This window comes from Tiliqua scincoides, chromosome 4 (assembly GCF_035046505.1).
Source record: "Tiliqua scincoides isolate rTilSci1 chromosome 4, rTilSci1.hap2, whole genome shotgun sequence".
NCBI classification, from domain to species: domain Eukaryota; kingdom Metazoa; phylum Chordata; class Lepidosauria; order Squamata; family Scincidae; genus Tiliqua; species Tiliqua scincoides.
The window spans coordinates 16486245-16504338 of NC_089824.1; the positions used below are offsets into that span (position 1 = coordinate 16486245).

The 18094-nt window shown below is 45.8% G+C and overlaps 1 protein-coding gene and 1 long non-coding RNA gene across 2 annotated transcripts in view; both read left to right on the forward strand.

Annotated features, from left to right (window-relative positions):
- Nucleotides 1-16891, forward strand: part of SAMD12 (sterile alpha motif domain containing 12) — a 94254-nt gene extending 77363 nt beyond the window's left edge. The window contains exons 4-5 of the mRNA XM_066623314.1: nt 16675-16815; nt 16875-16891. Of these exons, the coding sequence (XP_066479411.1) occupies nt 16675-16815; nt 16875-16891 (158 nt within the window). The remainder of the gene's footprint in view (nt 1-16674; nt 16816-16874) is intronic.
- Nucleotides 16892-16901: 10 nt separating this feature from the next.
- Nucleotides 16902-18094, forward strand: part of LOC136649053 (uncharacterized) — a 135159-nt gene continuing 133966 nt past the window's right edge. Inside the window, exon 1 of the long non-coding RNA XR_010794362.1 lies at nt 16902-16995. This is a non-coding gene — a long non-coding RNA (uncharacterized lncRNA). The remainder of the gene's footprint in view (nt 16996-18094) is intronic.

Genomic DNA, 18094 nt, shown 5'->3' on the forward strand with positions numbered 1-18094 from the left:
TATAGAAAAGGAGGCTACCTGGTCTCAATTGGGCTGTGGAACTTACTTTAGGATGTGGATCGCTTTTTAAAAGGCTGGGCATTTTTCTCTGTTATCTTTCAGATCTTGCTGGGTGCTGCACAGTTCTTCTGAGCCAACGGGGGTGCATGATCATTTTGTCCACATTTTCATTCTTCACAAACTGCGCCCTCCTTTCTGTGATTAATTGCATGCATTTACAAAAAAGATGTAAAGCTGTGTTTGCCAGGAGATTGAACACAATGTGGAAGAGGCAATATGATTCCGTAGTCGAGGCAACTAGGTAGATGCTCCTTTTCTCTGCAGTGGACCCTCGCATTACAGTGGTATCCATTCAGGATTGCATTGCATTGTGAACCTAGCACCACACTACCTTTTGATATTCATTCCACAATCTCAGAAGTTGAAGTTTCTGCCACAGAACTCAACTATTTCCCTCTTTACTCAGCGCGTGGTCAGTCTGTGGAACTCCTTGCCACAGGATGTGGTGCTGGCGTCTAGCCTAGACGCCTTTAAAAGGGGATTGGACGAGTTTCTGGAGGAAAAATCCATTATGGGGTACAAGCCATGATGTGTATGCGCAACCTCCTGATTTTAGGAATGGGTTAAGTCAGAATGCCAGATGTAGGGGAGAGCACCAGGACGAGGTCTCTTGTTATCTGGTGTGCTCCCTGGGGCATTTGGTGGGCCGCTGTGAGATACAGGAAGCTGGACTAGATGGGCCTATGGCCTGATCCAGTGGGGCTGTTCTTATGTTCTTATGTTCTTATGTTCTCTCTGAAAGGTTATTTAAAAGGTGCTTACTGAGTTCTTTAAGGACCATATGGTTATCCCATTTACAAAATGTTGAAATCTATAATTGTATTGAAATTTTTAAATTGAAATTATAAAGCACAAATTACAAGGCTGTATCCTTCCCTCAGTACACACAGCCATGACGTTAAAAATGCTGACTGAGATGTTACCAAATGCTTGCATTCACATAGCTGATTGGCCTATCTGAACGAAGTCTGATTGATGGCAGTCGTGAGCCCATCATAAAGTGAATAGCTTATTGTATAGTGAACCATTGCCTGTGGTACTTAAGGGACCCAGGCATCAAGTTTTGGCATTTCTGTCTTAAAGAGAAGGGTGATAACTTCCAGGTGGGATATGTAAAAGACAACCCATCTAGCAAAACATGAAAGGCTGAAAAATACAATCAAATTACCTGTATTTTTGTGTGTGCCGGGGCTCACGTGGACCCCCTTTCCCACCGCACCAATTGAATTTTATACTGTTGACATTTCTAAGAAGGGTAGTGTTAAACTTTCTGAACTGGCTTGTTTGTTCAAACCTGCAGTTAAGGCCACTTACATGGGAAAGGAATAGGAAGCTGCAATCTTGACAGAGTCACTTGAAAGTACTTTAAATTAGGCACTGAAGGACTTTCCTCAGGATAGCAAAAAGCTGCTAATTCTCCAGTGTGTGGGCAATCCTGCCAAGGTTGGTTTCAGGCTGATTTTTGCTTGATCTTTTCCAGGGCTCAGGCCAGTAGGAAGGCTGTTCCTGCAAGATTGATACCTACAGGGACATGCACGGATGACAACAAGAATGTTCTCAATCTGGTTAGGTCAAGGTGCTGATGAGTGAACAGGAGCAGAATTTAGACCAATGAAGAAAGCAGGCAAATTAAGGGATTGGGGAAATGGAGAATTAAGATATTATCATCTTCATTTGGAGACTGATTTTTCTTACAGACTCAAAGCGGTTTACAGACAATGAGAAAGATAAAAACAAATTAAAATAGTTCAACATTATAATAAAAGCGAGTACAGGTATCCCCCCTTATCTGCGGATCTGGTATAAGCGATTCAGTTATCAGCAGTTCTCTGTGCCCTCCTGCGCCCTTTATCTTAGTTTTTCTTCTTACCCATGGTACCAAGCAAGCACGTCTCTTCCTTTAACAGGTAAGCTTATAGAAAGGCAGGTAGTAGGCAGGTAGTCTGAAAGCTAGAGGAACACAGGCAGAATATTAACAGGAAGCTTCCTGAAGATTCCAGGGAGTGAATGAACCTAGAACCTGTGGCGTGATCCAGCAGGGCTATTCTTATGTTCTTAACCTTCTGTAGGCAATCAGGTGTTCAGCCATTGAGCTGTAGGCCCCTCTTCAAATTCTAAAATGGGATGGGACTGAGAAGAAGTTAATCCAGCAGGTGTCTAGATGCCGGAACCATTTTTGGAGGCTGTGGCTTCTAGTTTAAAATGTGGCATCTCCAATAGCAATCTGCAGTAGCCTCTGTTGTCTTCTGCCATGTATCAGTTAATTGCTGCCGCAGTCATTATTTCATATTCATTGAGGATCAACAGTGTTTTCCTGAGTTTGCAAAACATCTTTAGCTGGTGATCTTGGGTCAGATTCCAGCAGTTTGGATGCCTGCGGTTTATTAGAGAGAAACTAAATGCTTCTACCAATATAATGTCCCTCTCTGGGCAGTTATTTGAAAATCATTTGTAATGATCAACGAGGGTACCCTGTGTTGCTGTGCTGCTTGCAGAATTGATTTAGCAATTTTCCAAAATAAAGTCAAAGCTAATGATACATTTCTTTGTGTTCCTTGTATTTTTGTTTTCCTGGAAACAGTGGATTTTTTTAGAACTAAATCTGAGCACATAAAATTAACAGGGATTTGATTAATTCATGGAGCATAAGAGGGTCTATCAGTGGCTGTTAGCTGGAGTGGGGATACTTTGTCTCCATTTTCAGAGGCACTATAAGCTGTTGAATATCAGCTGTTGGGGAGCAACAGAAGGACCTGCTTGTGGGATTTTCAGAGGCATTTGATTGGTTACTGTATGAAGCCAGAAGCAGAACTAGATAGATTTTTTTGGTCTGATCCCACAGGGCTACTATGTTCTTAACATATATTACAGTATATATGTGAGCTAGGGGCTTGTACAGTTGTACACAGTTGTACAGTGTTGTACAGTTTAATTGTATTTAAATTATAAGTTTGATTTTGCTTGTTTGTTGTTTGCCGTTAAACTCGGTAAGGAAGTGGGGGATTGTGGGCTAATTATTTATTTGAATATTTATGTTTGATCTCTTAACTGTAGTTTTTAAGGAAGCCCTTTACAAAACATGAACATTGGTACAAAACATAAACCAATAAACTGCATCAACAGTAAAAAACAGACCAACAGCGGCATATGTTTAAAAGTGTAGAATGCATCAAGAATAGTAGGACAATACCTAAGATATAATGAAGCAGGGGTCGACTAGATCCAACACACCACCCAAAGTAATCTGGTACACATGGAGCTCAGGTGCCTGCTCGGTTTGCCATATGCCAGACAGGGAATGACAGAGCCACCTGTCCAGGCTTGCAGAGTCCCTTTCCCCAGACATAAGGACTCCGCGAGCCTAGGCAGGCGGCTCTGCGATGCCCTATCCGGCATGTAGCAAATTGGGTGGGAGGCTTTGCCTCCTGAGCTGAGCTCTGCACAGCCACTTCTGGGCTCCTAGAAACCCCTTTGCCTTAAAAGGTTGCCAATCCCTGTTCTGAAGTCTAGAATCTAAACTTCATTAAAAGCCTGAAAAAGCAGCTTTTTCTACTGGTGTCTAATAACCATCCATGAGATGGTGGATTTGTGATGACTGCTCTGTTTCTTCCTCTCTTTTTTTTGCCCATTTCTCCTTATTTTTGGACACTTCTTACCTCCCAGAAGCCCTGTGCAGGTTCAGCAACCTTAAAAACTGTCAGGACATTCTTTTTTCCTTTTCCTTTTTCCTGTCTTGAATAACTACCCTCCCTCCAGAATTGGCAGGCATTTACCCCTGGGCATCCAAACCTGTCTCTCTAGGTCAGGCGTCTCCAAACCCCGGCCCGGGGGCCAGGTGCGACCCACAGCAAGCCTCTTTCCGGCCCGCAGCCAACCTCTTGTCCCCTGAAAGCCTCTGGCCCACTCAACTGAATATGACCAGAACTGTGTTCTGATTGTGTCTATAGGGTGTTCTGAGGGCCAGAGAGGTTAAACGAATGAGCCCATTCATTCATTTATTCACTCATCTGAGTTCCATCTCTAATTTATTTATTTAAATTTTATATTTAAATTTTTTTTCGACCCTCAGCACCGCGCCAGATATTTGATGCGGCCCTCTGGCCAAAAAGTTTGGAGACCCCTAGTCTAGGTAAAGGTGGGATAGAGAAACCAGGTGGGCTGCATTGATGGCATCATCAAACCCAGTTTATTTAGCCAAGTGCAGGGAGCACAGAGGTGTTTTTTTGCTGGTCCACTGGGAGAACCCTGATGTTGGGACGCAGCAGGCACCCATTTAGTCTCCACTAAGTGCAAGGACCAAAGATCCTATGCTGTCCTGACAGGGTACTTTTTTTTCCCCCCCAGATGGCCCCTCTCTTCCTGATCTTGATAGCCTGGGATGGTGGAAGCAAATAAAAACTACTGGATTCTTCCTCACCAACTGCTAATCTAGTGAGGAACAGGAAGGGATGTGCCCATGCTAACCACTAGGCACTGCATCCCCCAGTCAGCCTTCCTCCTCTCAGGTCCTTTTCCCTGTTGTATTCTGTCTCTTGATGTGACCCCCCCCCCTTCACACATACACACTCTTCTGGTGATGGGGGTGGTGATTAAGATCTCAGTTACTGGGCAGAATGAGATTAAATGATGTGTATTAAACAGAGTGATGCTATGACTGTACACTCTGTTTCAGTCACAGGTAGACAAACACCCCTTAAAATAACTTCATTAAAATCTTAAATGTTCTTAAAAGGTGTTAATGCAGTGAGACTGAAATGTTGGAGAACTCCAGGATTACACCCCTGGTGCTAATTCAGCCAGTATATGCATTTCTCTGCTTTCTTAATGATGCCAGTTCTTGTTGCATGAATAGTCAGTCACCAGGGCCCCCCAGTCATGAGTCCAGCTGAATCTCTTGCTTCAGGTGGGCAGGCTGGGGGAACGGTCAAGGTGAGTGGGGGATGTCCTCTTCCTATCTCCCTGCCCCCTCCCTTAGGGCACAATCCTAAGCAGGTCTACTCAGAAGTAAGCCCTATTGTCTTCAGTGGGACTTACTCCCAGGAAAGTGAGGATAGGATTGCAGCCTTAATCTTCCACCTGTCCAGCCACTTCACCCAGCTGCCCTATCCTCTTCTTGTTACCCTTTCCTGGTCCAGTTCCACCACTGCTTCTTGTAAAGTGACTGGAGGAGAGGATGCTGGGAGCAGGGAGGTTCTGCTCCAAGGACTCTTCCCACCAAGCCACTTTACCCCCCCCCCCCACACACACACATGGCTGCAAAGAGAGGGTGTGTGCTGGCATGCATTGGTGGCAGGGGTATGGGAGTGGGTGTAAAATTTGGAATGGATTGGGTTGGACCACCCTGATCGCATCTTGGTACTGTTTCACCTTCCCCCTTTCCCAAACATATCAATTGATTTTAGAATAGGACATAGCCTGAGACATCTTTAAAAGGCCTTATTTGGGGGTCATCTACTTTCTAAAAAGTGGATTCCCTCTGGAGGAGGATGTTGAAAATCAGCATCCTCCCCATTTTTTCCCAAGTCTTCATTGGAAGTTGCATGGGTCCACAGTGGCAAAAAGGGAGACCCTTTGCTTACTGATATATATTTCTAATCCTGAAATATATTCACGGAAGTTAACATTTTAAGCCTTCCGTAAAAGAGGGGAAAAAATGAGGACAACATGGTACTTAATGTTTCCAAAAGAGCAAATGGTGCCCTCTGCAAGCATATCCACTTTTAAAACCCAGTGGTTGCTCTCACAATCCAATTTTTAAATGGGTTAGCTGGTTAATTTATTTTTTCTTGTAATAGTGGTTCTTCGGTGAGAGCTTTTACTGATCTGAAGGTTTCCGTTCATACCACTTGGAATTTAGAATTGAAATAGGCTGACCTTGGGAATGTCAAGACTTCCTAGCATCTGATGTGGCAGGCCAAATGCTGCCTGCCCTTATCTGGTGATCTGCCAGCCTATGCTCCTTCCACTTCCTGGACTGGACAAGGAAGAGCAGCCCGAGCGGAAGGCGGAGAATGGAGGAGAGGAGAGCGATGGGTTACTCTCTCTAACCCACTACTTTCCTCTCCTGCTTCATTCCCCTCTTCTTTTTTTCTTAGAGCAGTGGAGATGAGTGTGTGGACAGATGTGGGCATCCCCTGCCAATTTGCTGCCTGGAGTTGGAATTGATGATTGATGCTGGCAACTGATTGATGTTTCAGGCCATCAAAGCCAGTGGCAATCCCAGCATTTGTGCGAAGAAAAACAGCCCTTCTTTTGTCTAGCTGGAACTAACTGGCAATCAGACGCCTGCCCTTTAGTTGCCTGTTGGTTAAGGGCAAATAGAAAGAAAAGTACTTTTTCGCCCAGCACACATTTTAGATGTGGAATTCACTGCTACAAGATGTGGCAACAGCCATTAGCTCAGATGGCTGGTATGTAAAACAGCCATCAAATCAATGAAGGAAAGTTCCATCAGGTGGCTTGCCCAGGCCACCAATGAGGTAGTTTGAACTGGGAAGCACCCACCATTTTATTTTGTTTCAGTACAAAGCACATCAGTGTTTCTCAAGGTTTGTCCTCTGCCATACCGCTTCACATGGTCCACCTGTTCAAAGTGTCACTGGAAGTAACTGGCAATGACACCATCGCCAGTTACTTCTGGATTGGGAGGACAGAAGCAGTACGACAAAGGTGGCTCCAGGTGAACAGGAAGGCTTTTTCAAGCATGGAAAAGCATGTTTGGAGTTCTGCCTGTTGAGCTGAACCTCCTACAATTGTTTGCTGCGTTGCATTTCTGGTCTTACTGCAGGCAGCAGTTGTCCAGGTGTTCTGTGAGTACCACCAGACACCACCTCAAGTACCACTGGAGGTACCCGGAACTCAAGTACCGTACCACTAGTGGAACCCATACCAGAGTTGAGAATAATCTTGATCAGCAAAATCTTGTTTTAGTGTATTCTGAAAGAACAAAAAAGATCTGTAAACATAATTCATAATATTTTTGCCTTAAATGTGAATATAAGAAACAGGTCACTTTCTTTATATATGGAGTATCCCAAATATTTTGTAAGCCTCTGTACCTGCCCTGATACTTGTTTACATTTCCAGGTTGTTTTTGTTTTTTGCCTGCGTTAACCTGGCAGAAGTCAGCCAATTAGTTCTGGATGTTCTCAATTTCTTAAATTGTCAGAGAGAATGTCCTCTTGAGCCATGTGCTTACCTGACTTGCATCTAGATATCCATGCTTTCAAGCAAGATTCCAACTTGTCCATTGTTTCCCTTTTTCTTGTTCCCCCACAATCAAGTGTATTGAGATATGGACTGAGCTTAAAATTGCTCAATAATCTCTCATTGCAGCATGTCGGTTTAACTGTGGCCACCCGGCATGTCTGCTGCCTCAAGCAATTGGCCAGGGTTGCAGCTCTGCAGACCTGCCCTCGGCAATTACATCATTGCTGACTGATTCGGGAAGTTGAGACCTTGTCAGCTCCCCAGCCGAAGAGAATGGCATGGAGGACAAAGGGCTGTGAGGGAGGGGGGTACTAAAGGGAAGGCAGGCAGGATGAAGAGGAAGGTGAAAAAGCAAGGAAGGCCAAAACAGCAAGGAAGATGGGGAAGCTAAGAGGAAGGTGGGATGAGCCAGGAGGAGGTCAAGCTTAGCTTTACCTAAGCTTGACCTAAGTTAGCACCTAACGTAACCTGAGGGAGGGATTCTAAGGTCCAGCAAGTTGTTGCACAGGAGCTAGGTGAGGGCAATAAAGATAAATACGTAAGTGCGTACAGAGGTCGACTCTGAGCAGGAGCAGAGTCCTACATGAGAGTAAGAGCCCAAGGTACAGGCACTTGGAAAAATAAATAAAGCAGAGGAGGATAAAGTGGAAAGCAAGTTTTTCTACTTGGTTTAAATTAACCCTATACTCAGTGCTTTTTTGTAAAAAAAAAAAAAAAAAAAAAAGGTGCAGGAACTCACAACTTGTTAATCTTTTATTTATTATTTTATTTATTTCTATTTCTATTAGAAAAAAAGCCCTGCATATATACATACGTGTACATATATATGTATACACACGCACAAACATACACACATATATATACACACACATACATGAACATACAAACATACACCTCCAAACAGATACAAACAACCCAACCAGCCTCCCAGACGTCCACCAGCCCCCCCCCCGAAGGAGACGGCTCACATCCTGCTCGTCTCCTGGGGCGGCTGGCACTGAGGGCGGGGCTGCCCCTGCCCCCCTCAGGTAGACTGCTGCTGCCCAAGGAGGCTCCATTCTGGCCTCGGCGGCCAGGGGCTTCCCCTCAGCAGGACGCAGTGTGCCTGCCCCGGTCTGAGGCAGCCCACGAGCCGCCACCCTCCTCACCGTCGCGCCGCAGCTCCTTCGCGGCCCTGAGGCGAGACCCGGGCCTGGAGGCCGCCATGGTCCTCTCCGGGAGTGCTTAGCAACCAACGCTCGCCGCCGATTGGCTCCCTGGTTGCCATGGGTGGGGCTCCCAGCCACCATGTGAGCCACCACGTGAGCCTCTCAGGCAGAAGAGCATGTGGCCCCTGGAACACCAAGTGCCTCGGGAACAAAGTGCCAGGTAAGGCACCAGGAGTTTAGCATCTGTGCGAGTTCAGCAGCAGGGTGAGGAAGCCAGGGCCCCAGATACTGCCCTTTCTCTTCCCTTGAGAAGAGGGCTGCTAACCGGTTTAGGGTTTTTAAGTACCCCTAAACAAACAAACAAAAAAAGCTATGCAGTCAGACAGCCAGCAGCAGGGTGGGGGCTATCCAGTGTTTTGCATCGAGTGCCACATGTATGACTATATGCCCCTGGGGCATAAGTCATGGGTGTGTCCTCGGTGCAGGGAGCTCCAGGGTCTCAGGGAATGCGTCCGCGCCCTTGAAGCCTTGGTGGCCGACCTGGAGAAGCAGAGGCAGGCAGACAAGGACCGTGGGGAGACTTCCGGGGACGATCAGGCTTCGTCCCAACCTCAGGCATGCAGCTCCTCAGCTGCCCGGGTGGGAAGTCTCGGGGCTGGAGGACATCATCCTGGAGAGGAGGGAAACAATCCCCTAGGGGGGACCCCTTCTCCAGGGGACGGGCCCATATCGGAACGCACTCAGGATACTCCTTGGCGGGAGGGGGGTCGGGGGCTTCTTGTAGTGGGGGATTCGATTATTAGAAACATAGAGAGGGGGGTTTGCGACGGATGTGAAGACCGCATGGCAACTTGCCTGCCTGGTGCGAAGGTTAACATAAGAACAGCCCCACTGGATCAGGCCATAGGCCCACCTAGTCCAGCTTCCTGTATCTCACAGCGGCCCACCAAATGCCCCAGGGAGCACACCAGATAACAAGAGACCTCATCCTGGTGCCCTCCCTTGCATCTGGCATTCTGACATAACCCATTTCTAAAATCAGGAGGTTGCGCATACACATCATGGCTTGTACCCCATAATGGATTTTTCCTCCAGAAACTTGTCCAATCCCCTTTTAAAGGCGTCTAGGCTAGACGCCATCACCACATCTTGTGGCAAGGTTGCAGACATCACTTCTTGTCTAGACAGGCTGGTAGATAGTGCTGGGGAGGAGGTAGTGTTTGTGCTGCATGTTGGCACCAACGACGTGGGCAAGTGTAGCTGGGAGGTCCTGGAGGCCAAATTTAGGCTATTGGGTAGGAAGCCGAAAGCCAGGACCTCAAAGGTAGCATTCTTGGAAGTGCTACCTGTTCCACGCACAGGGCCAGCTAGGCAGGCGGAGATCAGGGGTCTCAATGCCTGGATGAGACAGTGGTGTAGGGAGGAGGGGTTTAGATTTGTTAGGCACTGGGGAACGTTTTGGGATAAGCGGGGCCTGTACAAGACGGACGGGCTTCACTTGAACTAGAATGGAACCAGACTGCTGGTACATAACATTAAAAAGGTGGCAGAACAGCTTTTAAACTGATCCCTGGGGGAAGGCCGACAGGAGCCGAGGGGCATTCAGTTCAGGACTCCTCCTCCCTATGGGATGAGGATGGGGAGGTTAGAGAACAACAAGGTAAAGGCTGAGTAGACTCTTGTTATCAGGTGTGCTCCTTGGGGCGTTTGGTGGGGCTGCTGTGAGATACAGGGAGCTGGACTAGATGGGCCTATGGCCTGATCCAGTGGGGCTGTTCTTATGTTCTTATGAGGAGAGGGAAGAAACAGGAAGGAAGAGGACAAGCGAGTATAGCATAGGAGAAGCTAAGTTGTAGTATGGAGGACAAGAGACAGGCAAGAAGACCAGCTGCAGGCAGGGGTCTGGATCTGGCAGAAGGAGAGAGCATGAGGAAAGGAGGCACAAGGGAGCTCAAGAAGGGAAAATGAGGGTAGGGGGAGGGAACCCTAGAAGTAGACCAGAAGCCTCCTGGCCTGAGTTCATGCCTTGAAGGAAGACCTGATGGTCTTAAAAGGTGGACCATCTCTAACTCACTGTGCTCAGCCATGGACAGGGGCTGATTCAACAGTCCCTGAAGGCACCCCCATCTGGTGTACCTCCATCTCTTCTAATAAAGAACAAATGAGAGCAGCTCAGCATGAAGAGTGTGAGTAGATGCCCTCTCTGTAAATGTTCTTGAGATCATACAATGTGGATCCTTCCCACTTAAGAAGTGGGGAGGGGGGGGGCAGGATCCCCACAGTCTCCCAGTAACCAGGCCTACACCACCATGGGTATATCAGCAGCATTAAAGCTGAACCGATATTTCTACGTTCTGGTGAATGTTTCTGGCTTGAAGTAATGAGTGGGTGGGGGGAGTAATGAGGTGCAACAAAAGAGGTCGCGAAACAGCTTCTAGCTCACATTTTTTCATCTCTGTCACCTTCTTCACACTGGTGATGTTATTCCTGCTGGTTCCTTTTGGTGGCTGCCATTTTTTTTCCCTCTAGCTAGAAATCCCTTTGGAACAACGGAAATGATTTTTGTGCTTTGCCCCTGTTTGTTTACCTCTCACAATTTACAGACCAATTGCCAAGTTGTTGTTTTTTTTTTAAGCCCATTTAATTATTTTTCTAATTTCATTACATTTGAGAGGCTGCCTTAAGTTCTTTATGCGCACTGCAGGATTAACAATGTGCAGTTAAGAACATTACCAAGAACCCCTAAGAATTCCTAACTGCCTTAGGATGGATTAATGCACGCTTGTCTCTGTGTCTGGAAATGGAGGATGGAGCAGGAAGCTGTTTTGTTGATGCAGTGCGAAAACTTTACAGAAGGCTTCGTAATTACAATTGTGCAAACTTAATAAGCCATTTATATTTTTAATAAAATTGCAGGCTGATTGAAGCCTCTTCGCCAGCTGTGGCTTCCTACCTTCCATATTCATGCAAATGAGATAGGAATAGATGAGTTGGATTACTTACATGCAGCAAGTATGTGCAAATTGTTCTTGCTCATTGGCTCACAATAGGTCTGCAGGCCGCCCCTGGTGCCAAATGGCTTCCATAGTTGCCTCTAGAGGGCTAAGGGCCTATTTAAGGTTAATATAACAGCAACGAAACTTCCCGCACAGTCTGTAGATGTGGAGGTGAAGGAGCAACCTGAAGGAGGCAGGGTTGCTTGGGGGTTCTTTCTATTGCACAGCTGATTTCCATAGCCCTTAACCGACTGCTTTTAATTTTCCATTTCTATTAACATTAATTATTAACCTCATGCATATTAACAGGCCACCTCAATTTGGTTATTTTTAATTCTATTTAGTAAATGAAAATAAGAAAAGTAGAACCTGTGGAAAAGTGGTGGAAAAAATGGCTTTGTAAAGTTCTGCAGCTGAACATTAAATCTGCATTTGTGCAGATGGAGGAAGCAAAATTAACAGCCCCATCCTAAGCTGTGCTGGTGCAGCCAGGCCACATGGACTGCGCTGCATGGCCTGCTGTATCCTATGCAGCTTATCAAGCAGCTGGAGGTCAACTGGGGGTAAGGGGATATTTTTCCTGGCCTCCCCCTATGGGCCTTCTCAGATCTGCACCAGCTATTTAGCTGATGCAAATCCGGGACGCCTGTATAGGGCTACCTGGGACAGGGTTTAGGAAGTAGCATGTGCAACTACTGCTGATTCCTCCTGGGCCTGATCCACCTCCTGTTCCATCCTCCCTCTTCCTCTGAAACGTCCTCCCACCACTCTCTCCTAGCCTTTGCACCACCTGGTGCAAATGTGCCAGATGGCACAGGGAATGCATCCAGTTGCACCAGGCTAGCACACTACTTGGTGGTGTCAGCTCCCTAGTAAGCACAACATGCTGTACGGTACATTTGCAACCCTTGGAGCCAGCACAGGGAGGCCTGTGCCAGCTCAACAGCATGTTAGGGTGGTGTCATAAGTTGTTTTTCATACAAGACTTGGTTTCTAATGTTAAAGCAGAGGACAGTCTCCTGCTTGAATCTCTCTGCGTGGTCCCAGTCCGTGGGATGTGATTATGGCCACCAGGTGTTATCAGACAAATTGATGGTGTGGCTCTCGCTGGCTGTTGGTCATGGTGACTATGTGTAAACCCCCCCCCCCCATTCAGGGGCTTAAAACCAAGAGCTGGAGAATGGGAGAGGCAACATCCAGGGAAAACTATGGACTTCATGCCCTGCTTATGGGTTCCCCAGGGGCATCTGGCGACTGGCCTGGATGCCTTTAAAAGGGGATTGGACAAGTTTCTGGAGGAAAAATCCATTACGGGGTACAAGCCATGATGTGTATGTGAAACCTCCTGATTTTAGAAATGGGCTATGTCAGAATGCCTGGTGCCAAGGGAGGGCACCAGGATGCAGGTCTCTTGTTATCTGGTGTGCTCCTTGGGGCATTTGGTGGGCCACTGTGAGATACAGGAAGCTGGACTAGATGGGCCTATGGCCTGATCCAGTGGGGCTGTTCTTATATTCTTATGTTCTTATCTGGTTGGCCATTATGAATAGCGGACTTGATGGGCCTTTGGTCTCATCCAGGAGGACATGTTGACTTCCTGTAAAGAGGACTTTAGTGCCTGACATTCTCCCATCCCCTAGTAAATGTGCTGCTGCTGTGCCTCTCAGGTGATATGGGAATGAGGGAGAAGGAAAGCAACCCTTTCTTCTTCTGCCAAGCTGACAGAGGAGATGCCTTTCTATTACTGTGAGGAGTTTCTTTCATGATAACAAATTTGCAGAAACTAATTCTTTGTGCTAACTAATTCTACTTGAGGTGCACTTTGCAAATGAACCTACAGCCATGTTCATTTATGTATTTATCTATTTCAGTGGTTCCCAAACTGTGGATTGGGACCTGATTTTTGGTGGGTTGCCAATAGGTGATAGAAAGATTAGATAACTAATTGCTTCAAGCCCTAAGGCTATGAAAAATCAGATACTGTAGCTGCTAATTACCCTTCAAAGAGCTCAGTTCCATCTTCAAGATAGCTGCTTACTGCCCTGCAAGGAGCTGAGCTCCTACAGTTTGCAGGGATGTGTAAATAGAGACAGATAAAGTTTGAGGGTCTTTTTCTGGTTATAATTAATTATTAAAAAACAAATATTTCTTTCTAGATTTCCTTTCTTAAAGTCTGGTACACTTAGGTTGGTCCCAATGGAGTGTTGTTTTAGAAATTGGATCCTGGTGCTAAAAAGTTTGGGAACCGATGATCTGTTTGAAAGATTGTTGTACTGCTGTGGATCTGTGGCATAGCTATGCCATCTGGCACTGGGGGACACAAAATTGTTTTAACACGCACGCACCCCTCATAAGATCTTAGAAAAACAATAGATGGTCCACCTGCCCACTCTTGGCCTTAATTTGTTGGCAAGGCAATTACGGTAATAGGAAATGGATCAAATATGGGTTTCTGGAACCACATCATGCTCTCTAAAGCCCTCTTAAACTCTAAGTGTCTCTAGGGAAGCAATAAAACTGACAGATCACAGCACTGATAACTATGGTTTTCACCCAAAGGGTAAGAAGGTATATTTGGGGTGCTGAATTGAAAAATGGCATCGCTTTTGCCTGTTTGGCTCTAGTTGTGGGGGCATGGCATAGCCACTTTATATGCCAATTAGGCAGCTTCCTCATGAGGAAGCTGTTTGAATTGGCATGTAAGTTGGCTATGCCCAAAACTAGAGCCAATAGGGCAATAAGGATTTCTTTTTTTCAATTCAGCACCCCAAAAATATCCTAAATTCGTTCTAACATCCTTGGCAACAAAAAATGTGGGGGTTTTTTTTTGTATGTTTGTTTTTGTAGGTCTGTGTAAATGATTCACAAAAAGTGAATTTGTTAATTGTAATTAAAAAGAAGTATGGGATCTGCTGCACAGTGGAGAGCTTCAGATTGACGTCAGATTAACATAGACAGTGCATCCAGCTGCTGCCAGATACAGTCAGATATGTCGACAGATCCACTCTAGCCATCTCTAACAGAAAAGACCTTGCAGGCTCTTTGTTTGATGAGGATCCCATAAATCGACCAGCTTGGTACAGCCAAGTTGTTGGTGGGGAGGGGTTGGGAATAACCAAGTAATAGAGAATATTGCTTAATAGTTACACATCTTCAGCTATTGTCTGCTACCTGTTTATACAGCATATGTTGCATGGATATATTTATTGAACATTTTGTGCATCCAGGAAATAGGTTTGTAAATGTACACATGACAAGTAATGCAGATTTATGTGCTGCCTGCTAAAGTTTTAGCTTTGTGCTTAATTTGCTTTGCGGGTCAACGTGGTCCTTCCTGAGCGCTCTAAAAATGACTGCCTCCCATTTTACAGTACATTTGCAAAGCAGCCTAATATGATTTGTGCCTGAATTTGTATTTCAGATGGGAATTCAAGTTATGACTATTTCCTCCTATTAAAATCATCAGGTCCTCCTGAATATGTTCAGCTGAAAAACAGGACTGTCTTAACAGTCTTTTATACCCAAGACTTGTAAAGAATCAATATAATTCCCATCAGAACAGTAAATTACTTACTGAATCACTTCCAGTAATCATGATGTACAGTTTCATATTAACTCTTTCCCTTCTCTACCCAGAATTTCCTTAAAAATCTTAGGTAGCTGGGTCAGCCCCCCCACCCCCACCCCAAACGGAAAGAGTAATGGGTTGAAAATGAAAAGCTAATTCATTATATATTCAAGGCTGGTTTTAGCATCTTTTAACAAAGTGATGCCCCATCCAAACTGAAGTCACTGTGGTGATCAAACTTCAGGATTTATATAGGGTTGCTTACGTTTTGATTTCACATTTCTGGTACCTGAGTGAGGCCAATGGTTGGAGCCTTATGTCAAACAAGGAAGGAGGTGTGAGAGCCTTTCCTCAGTTGCCTTACTGTATTGCACTGCCACCACCCATTCTGCCTCATTTGTTTCAATAGAGTCTCTTGGAGAGGTGGCAGCTGGCTGCATGCAGTGGCTTAGCTAAAGGGGTGTAGAGGGTAGCAATTGCACGGGGCAACAAGCTTTAGGGGGGGCAACAATCTGAGCTTGACACTAGTGGCCAAAATTGTGAAAACCTTGGCATGTATGAATAACACCTTCATGTTATATATCATTTGAAAAGTAATTTAATGCAGAATGCAATTTAACTGGGTATTTTGTGTACCGCCTTTCTGGTCATCGGATTACTCCTCTGACTTTATTAAAGGCGGTTTACATAGGCAGGCTGTTTCTAAATCCCCGAGGGGATTTTTACAATCACAGAAAGGTTCTGTCTTTCAAGAACCACACACATTTCAGATGGATCTTTCTGGTCTGGTATCACTTCTGGCCTCCAGTTGCAATGAAATAAACCACACTGGTATATTGTATTCTATCAAAAGCTATGGCCAATTAAGCGGGAAATGAGAACACAACTGCCTTATGGAACAAAAAGTGGACTCAAAAATGACCTATGAGACTGATTGTTCGGAGAGCTAATGAGATGTTGTTATGGTACAGCATGGAACCAGTAATATATTAATATGAGTCAGCTCTCATTTCCATGTATCATAATGCAGTTACTCCTGCTGACTCGGTCAAGAGGCATTTTTTCCACTTATATTTAACCGGGGGAGAATAACCAACCCTCTTCACAGCGTCTCTGACCAATAAGGGGCACAGTTTTTATTAATTAAATTTGATTTTGTCGTGGGGGGACGACGACTGCAAAATCTTCTTTGAATCCAGTTCGTTGATAGATGCAGTGTTCCAATCAGTGTTCATGATTTACGAGGACCTCAGACAGAGATCTTTCCTGGTTCTGTTAATGGACATCCTTTAATTGGTCATAAAAGGGATTGAACTGGAACTTCTGCTTGGAGTGCATGTACTCTGCCACCATGATACGGTCCCTTCTAACATACAACCTGATGTACTACAAGTGTGTACACCAAAGCCAATGCAAGCATCTGCCCCCCTTCTAGTGACATCTGAGTCGCATTCTGAACCTGGATCCCCAGAGTAGAAGCTAATTAACTAGCTGAGCCAGCGATCGCTCTTTTTCTTTCTTGATACGTTTTTCTTCGCTCTACCCCATTGTGGATTGGATTGTTTCACAGGGAAGGATATTAGTGGTGCAGGCAGGTTTTATCTGCTAGAATGAGGACAATTACAGCATATAGAATTTTTATTCATTAAATGGAAATCCTTGGCTAATTTCTCTCTCCTCTTTTTGGATCCAGGCCGTGCGCTGCTGAGGCTTACAGACAAAAAGCTTGAGCGGATGGGGATTGCTCAGGAGAGCCTACGGCAGCACATTCTCCAGCAGGTTCTTCAGCTCAAAGTGCGGGAGGAAGTCCGAAACCTTCAGTTACTTACGCAAGGTAGGGGGAAGCGTTTCAATAAAGGCCACAGGAGGGGAGGGGAAAAGGTCATGTTCAAGCATACAGAAATGCTTGAGCGGATGGGGATTGCTCAGGAGAGCCTACGGCAGCACATTCTCCAGCAGGTTCTTCAGCTCAAAGTGCGGGAGGAAGTCCGAAACCTTCAGTTACTTACGCAAGGTAGGGGGAAGCGTTTCAATAAAGGCCACAGGAGGGGAGGGGAAAAGGTCATGTTCAAGCATACAGAAATGACTTCCATGTTCTCTAGCACAAACTGTGGCACGAAGATGTGTCTTGGGGCTGATGCACCTTTCCCTATGGAGAACGAAAGGAAAATAACAAGGAATGTGTATCGGGGCTGCCTGTCTGTCATGACAAGACCAGTTTTTTAAAGTCTACTGCTTCTCCAAAAAAAAACCAACCCCACTTTACTCACTAAGACTAACTGAAATTTAGTAGTACAGCTGTGCAGCACTTAATGACAGGGACGTGTTCTCTGATCCCTGTCGTTATGCGATTACGTTGTTAAGCAATCATCCCACCCAATCTAGTGTCTTTGATGTGTAAATAGATGCCCCCTGCCAGACACTAGCTGGCTGCACAAGCTACTGGAGATAGGCAGTCTCTTCTTTGCATTAAGAGCTTCTCTGCTGTGTAAACAGACACTCTGCTGCAGGCTATGGGAGACTCAGAACCCAATCCAGAGCTTGGCGCTCCGACTTTCAGCCGGAGCGCACTGTCACAGATGTGTCGTAAGGCACGTCTGCGAGGCTTACCACCGGGCCAGTGTCTGTGCTAGCGCCGGGTGGGCGCCCGTCCTCCGCTACACGAACGCCTTTACCTTACTGCCGACCGTTTGGTCGCTGGTAAAGTGAATAGCCCCATCGCAGGGCTACTTCCCTTACTCGGGGGAAGGGGACGAAAGTCGAAAGTTCTTGCCGCCGCCGCAGCTGCGTGCCCCAGGTAGCTCAGGATTGGGCTGCTAATTGCCTCATTAAGAACCTCTTTGTTGTGCTTTGTTCATATTTACAGTCTGTCATTATGCGGTCTGTTGTTAAGTGATGCACGCCTGTCATTTGTTATTGTCAAACACCAGTTATTGTTGGTTTTGTCTCCTTGTTCTTCTGAGGCTGGAACTACTCGTAGTTGTTGACTCAAGGCTGCTGCTAAACATGGCTGTTCAAGTTGAATTCTTCCTCTTCTCCCCCCTCCCCCCCCAAATAATATTTAGGCGCATATACTTGTGTTGCAACATCTACATTGCACATTTTCCCCCACC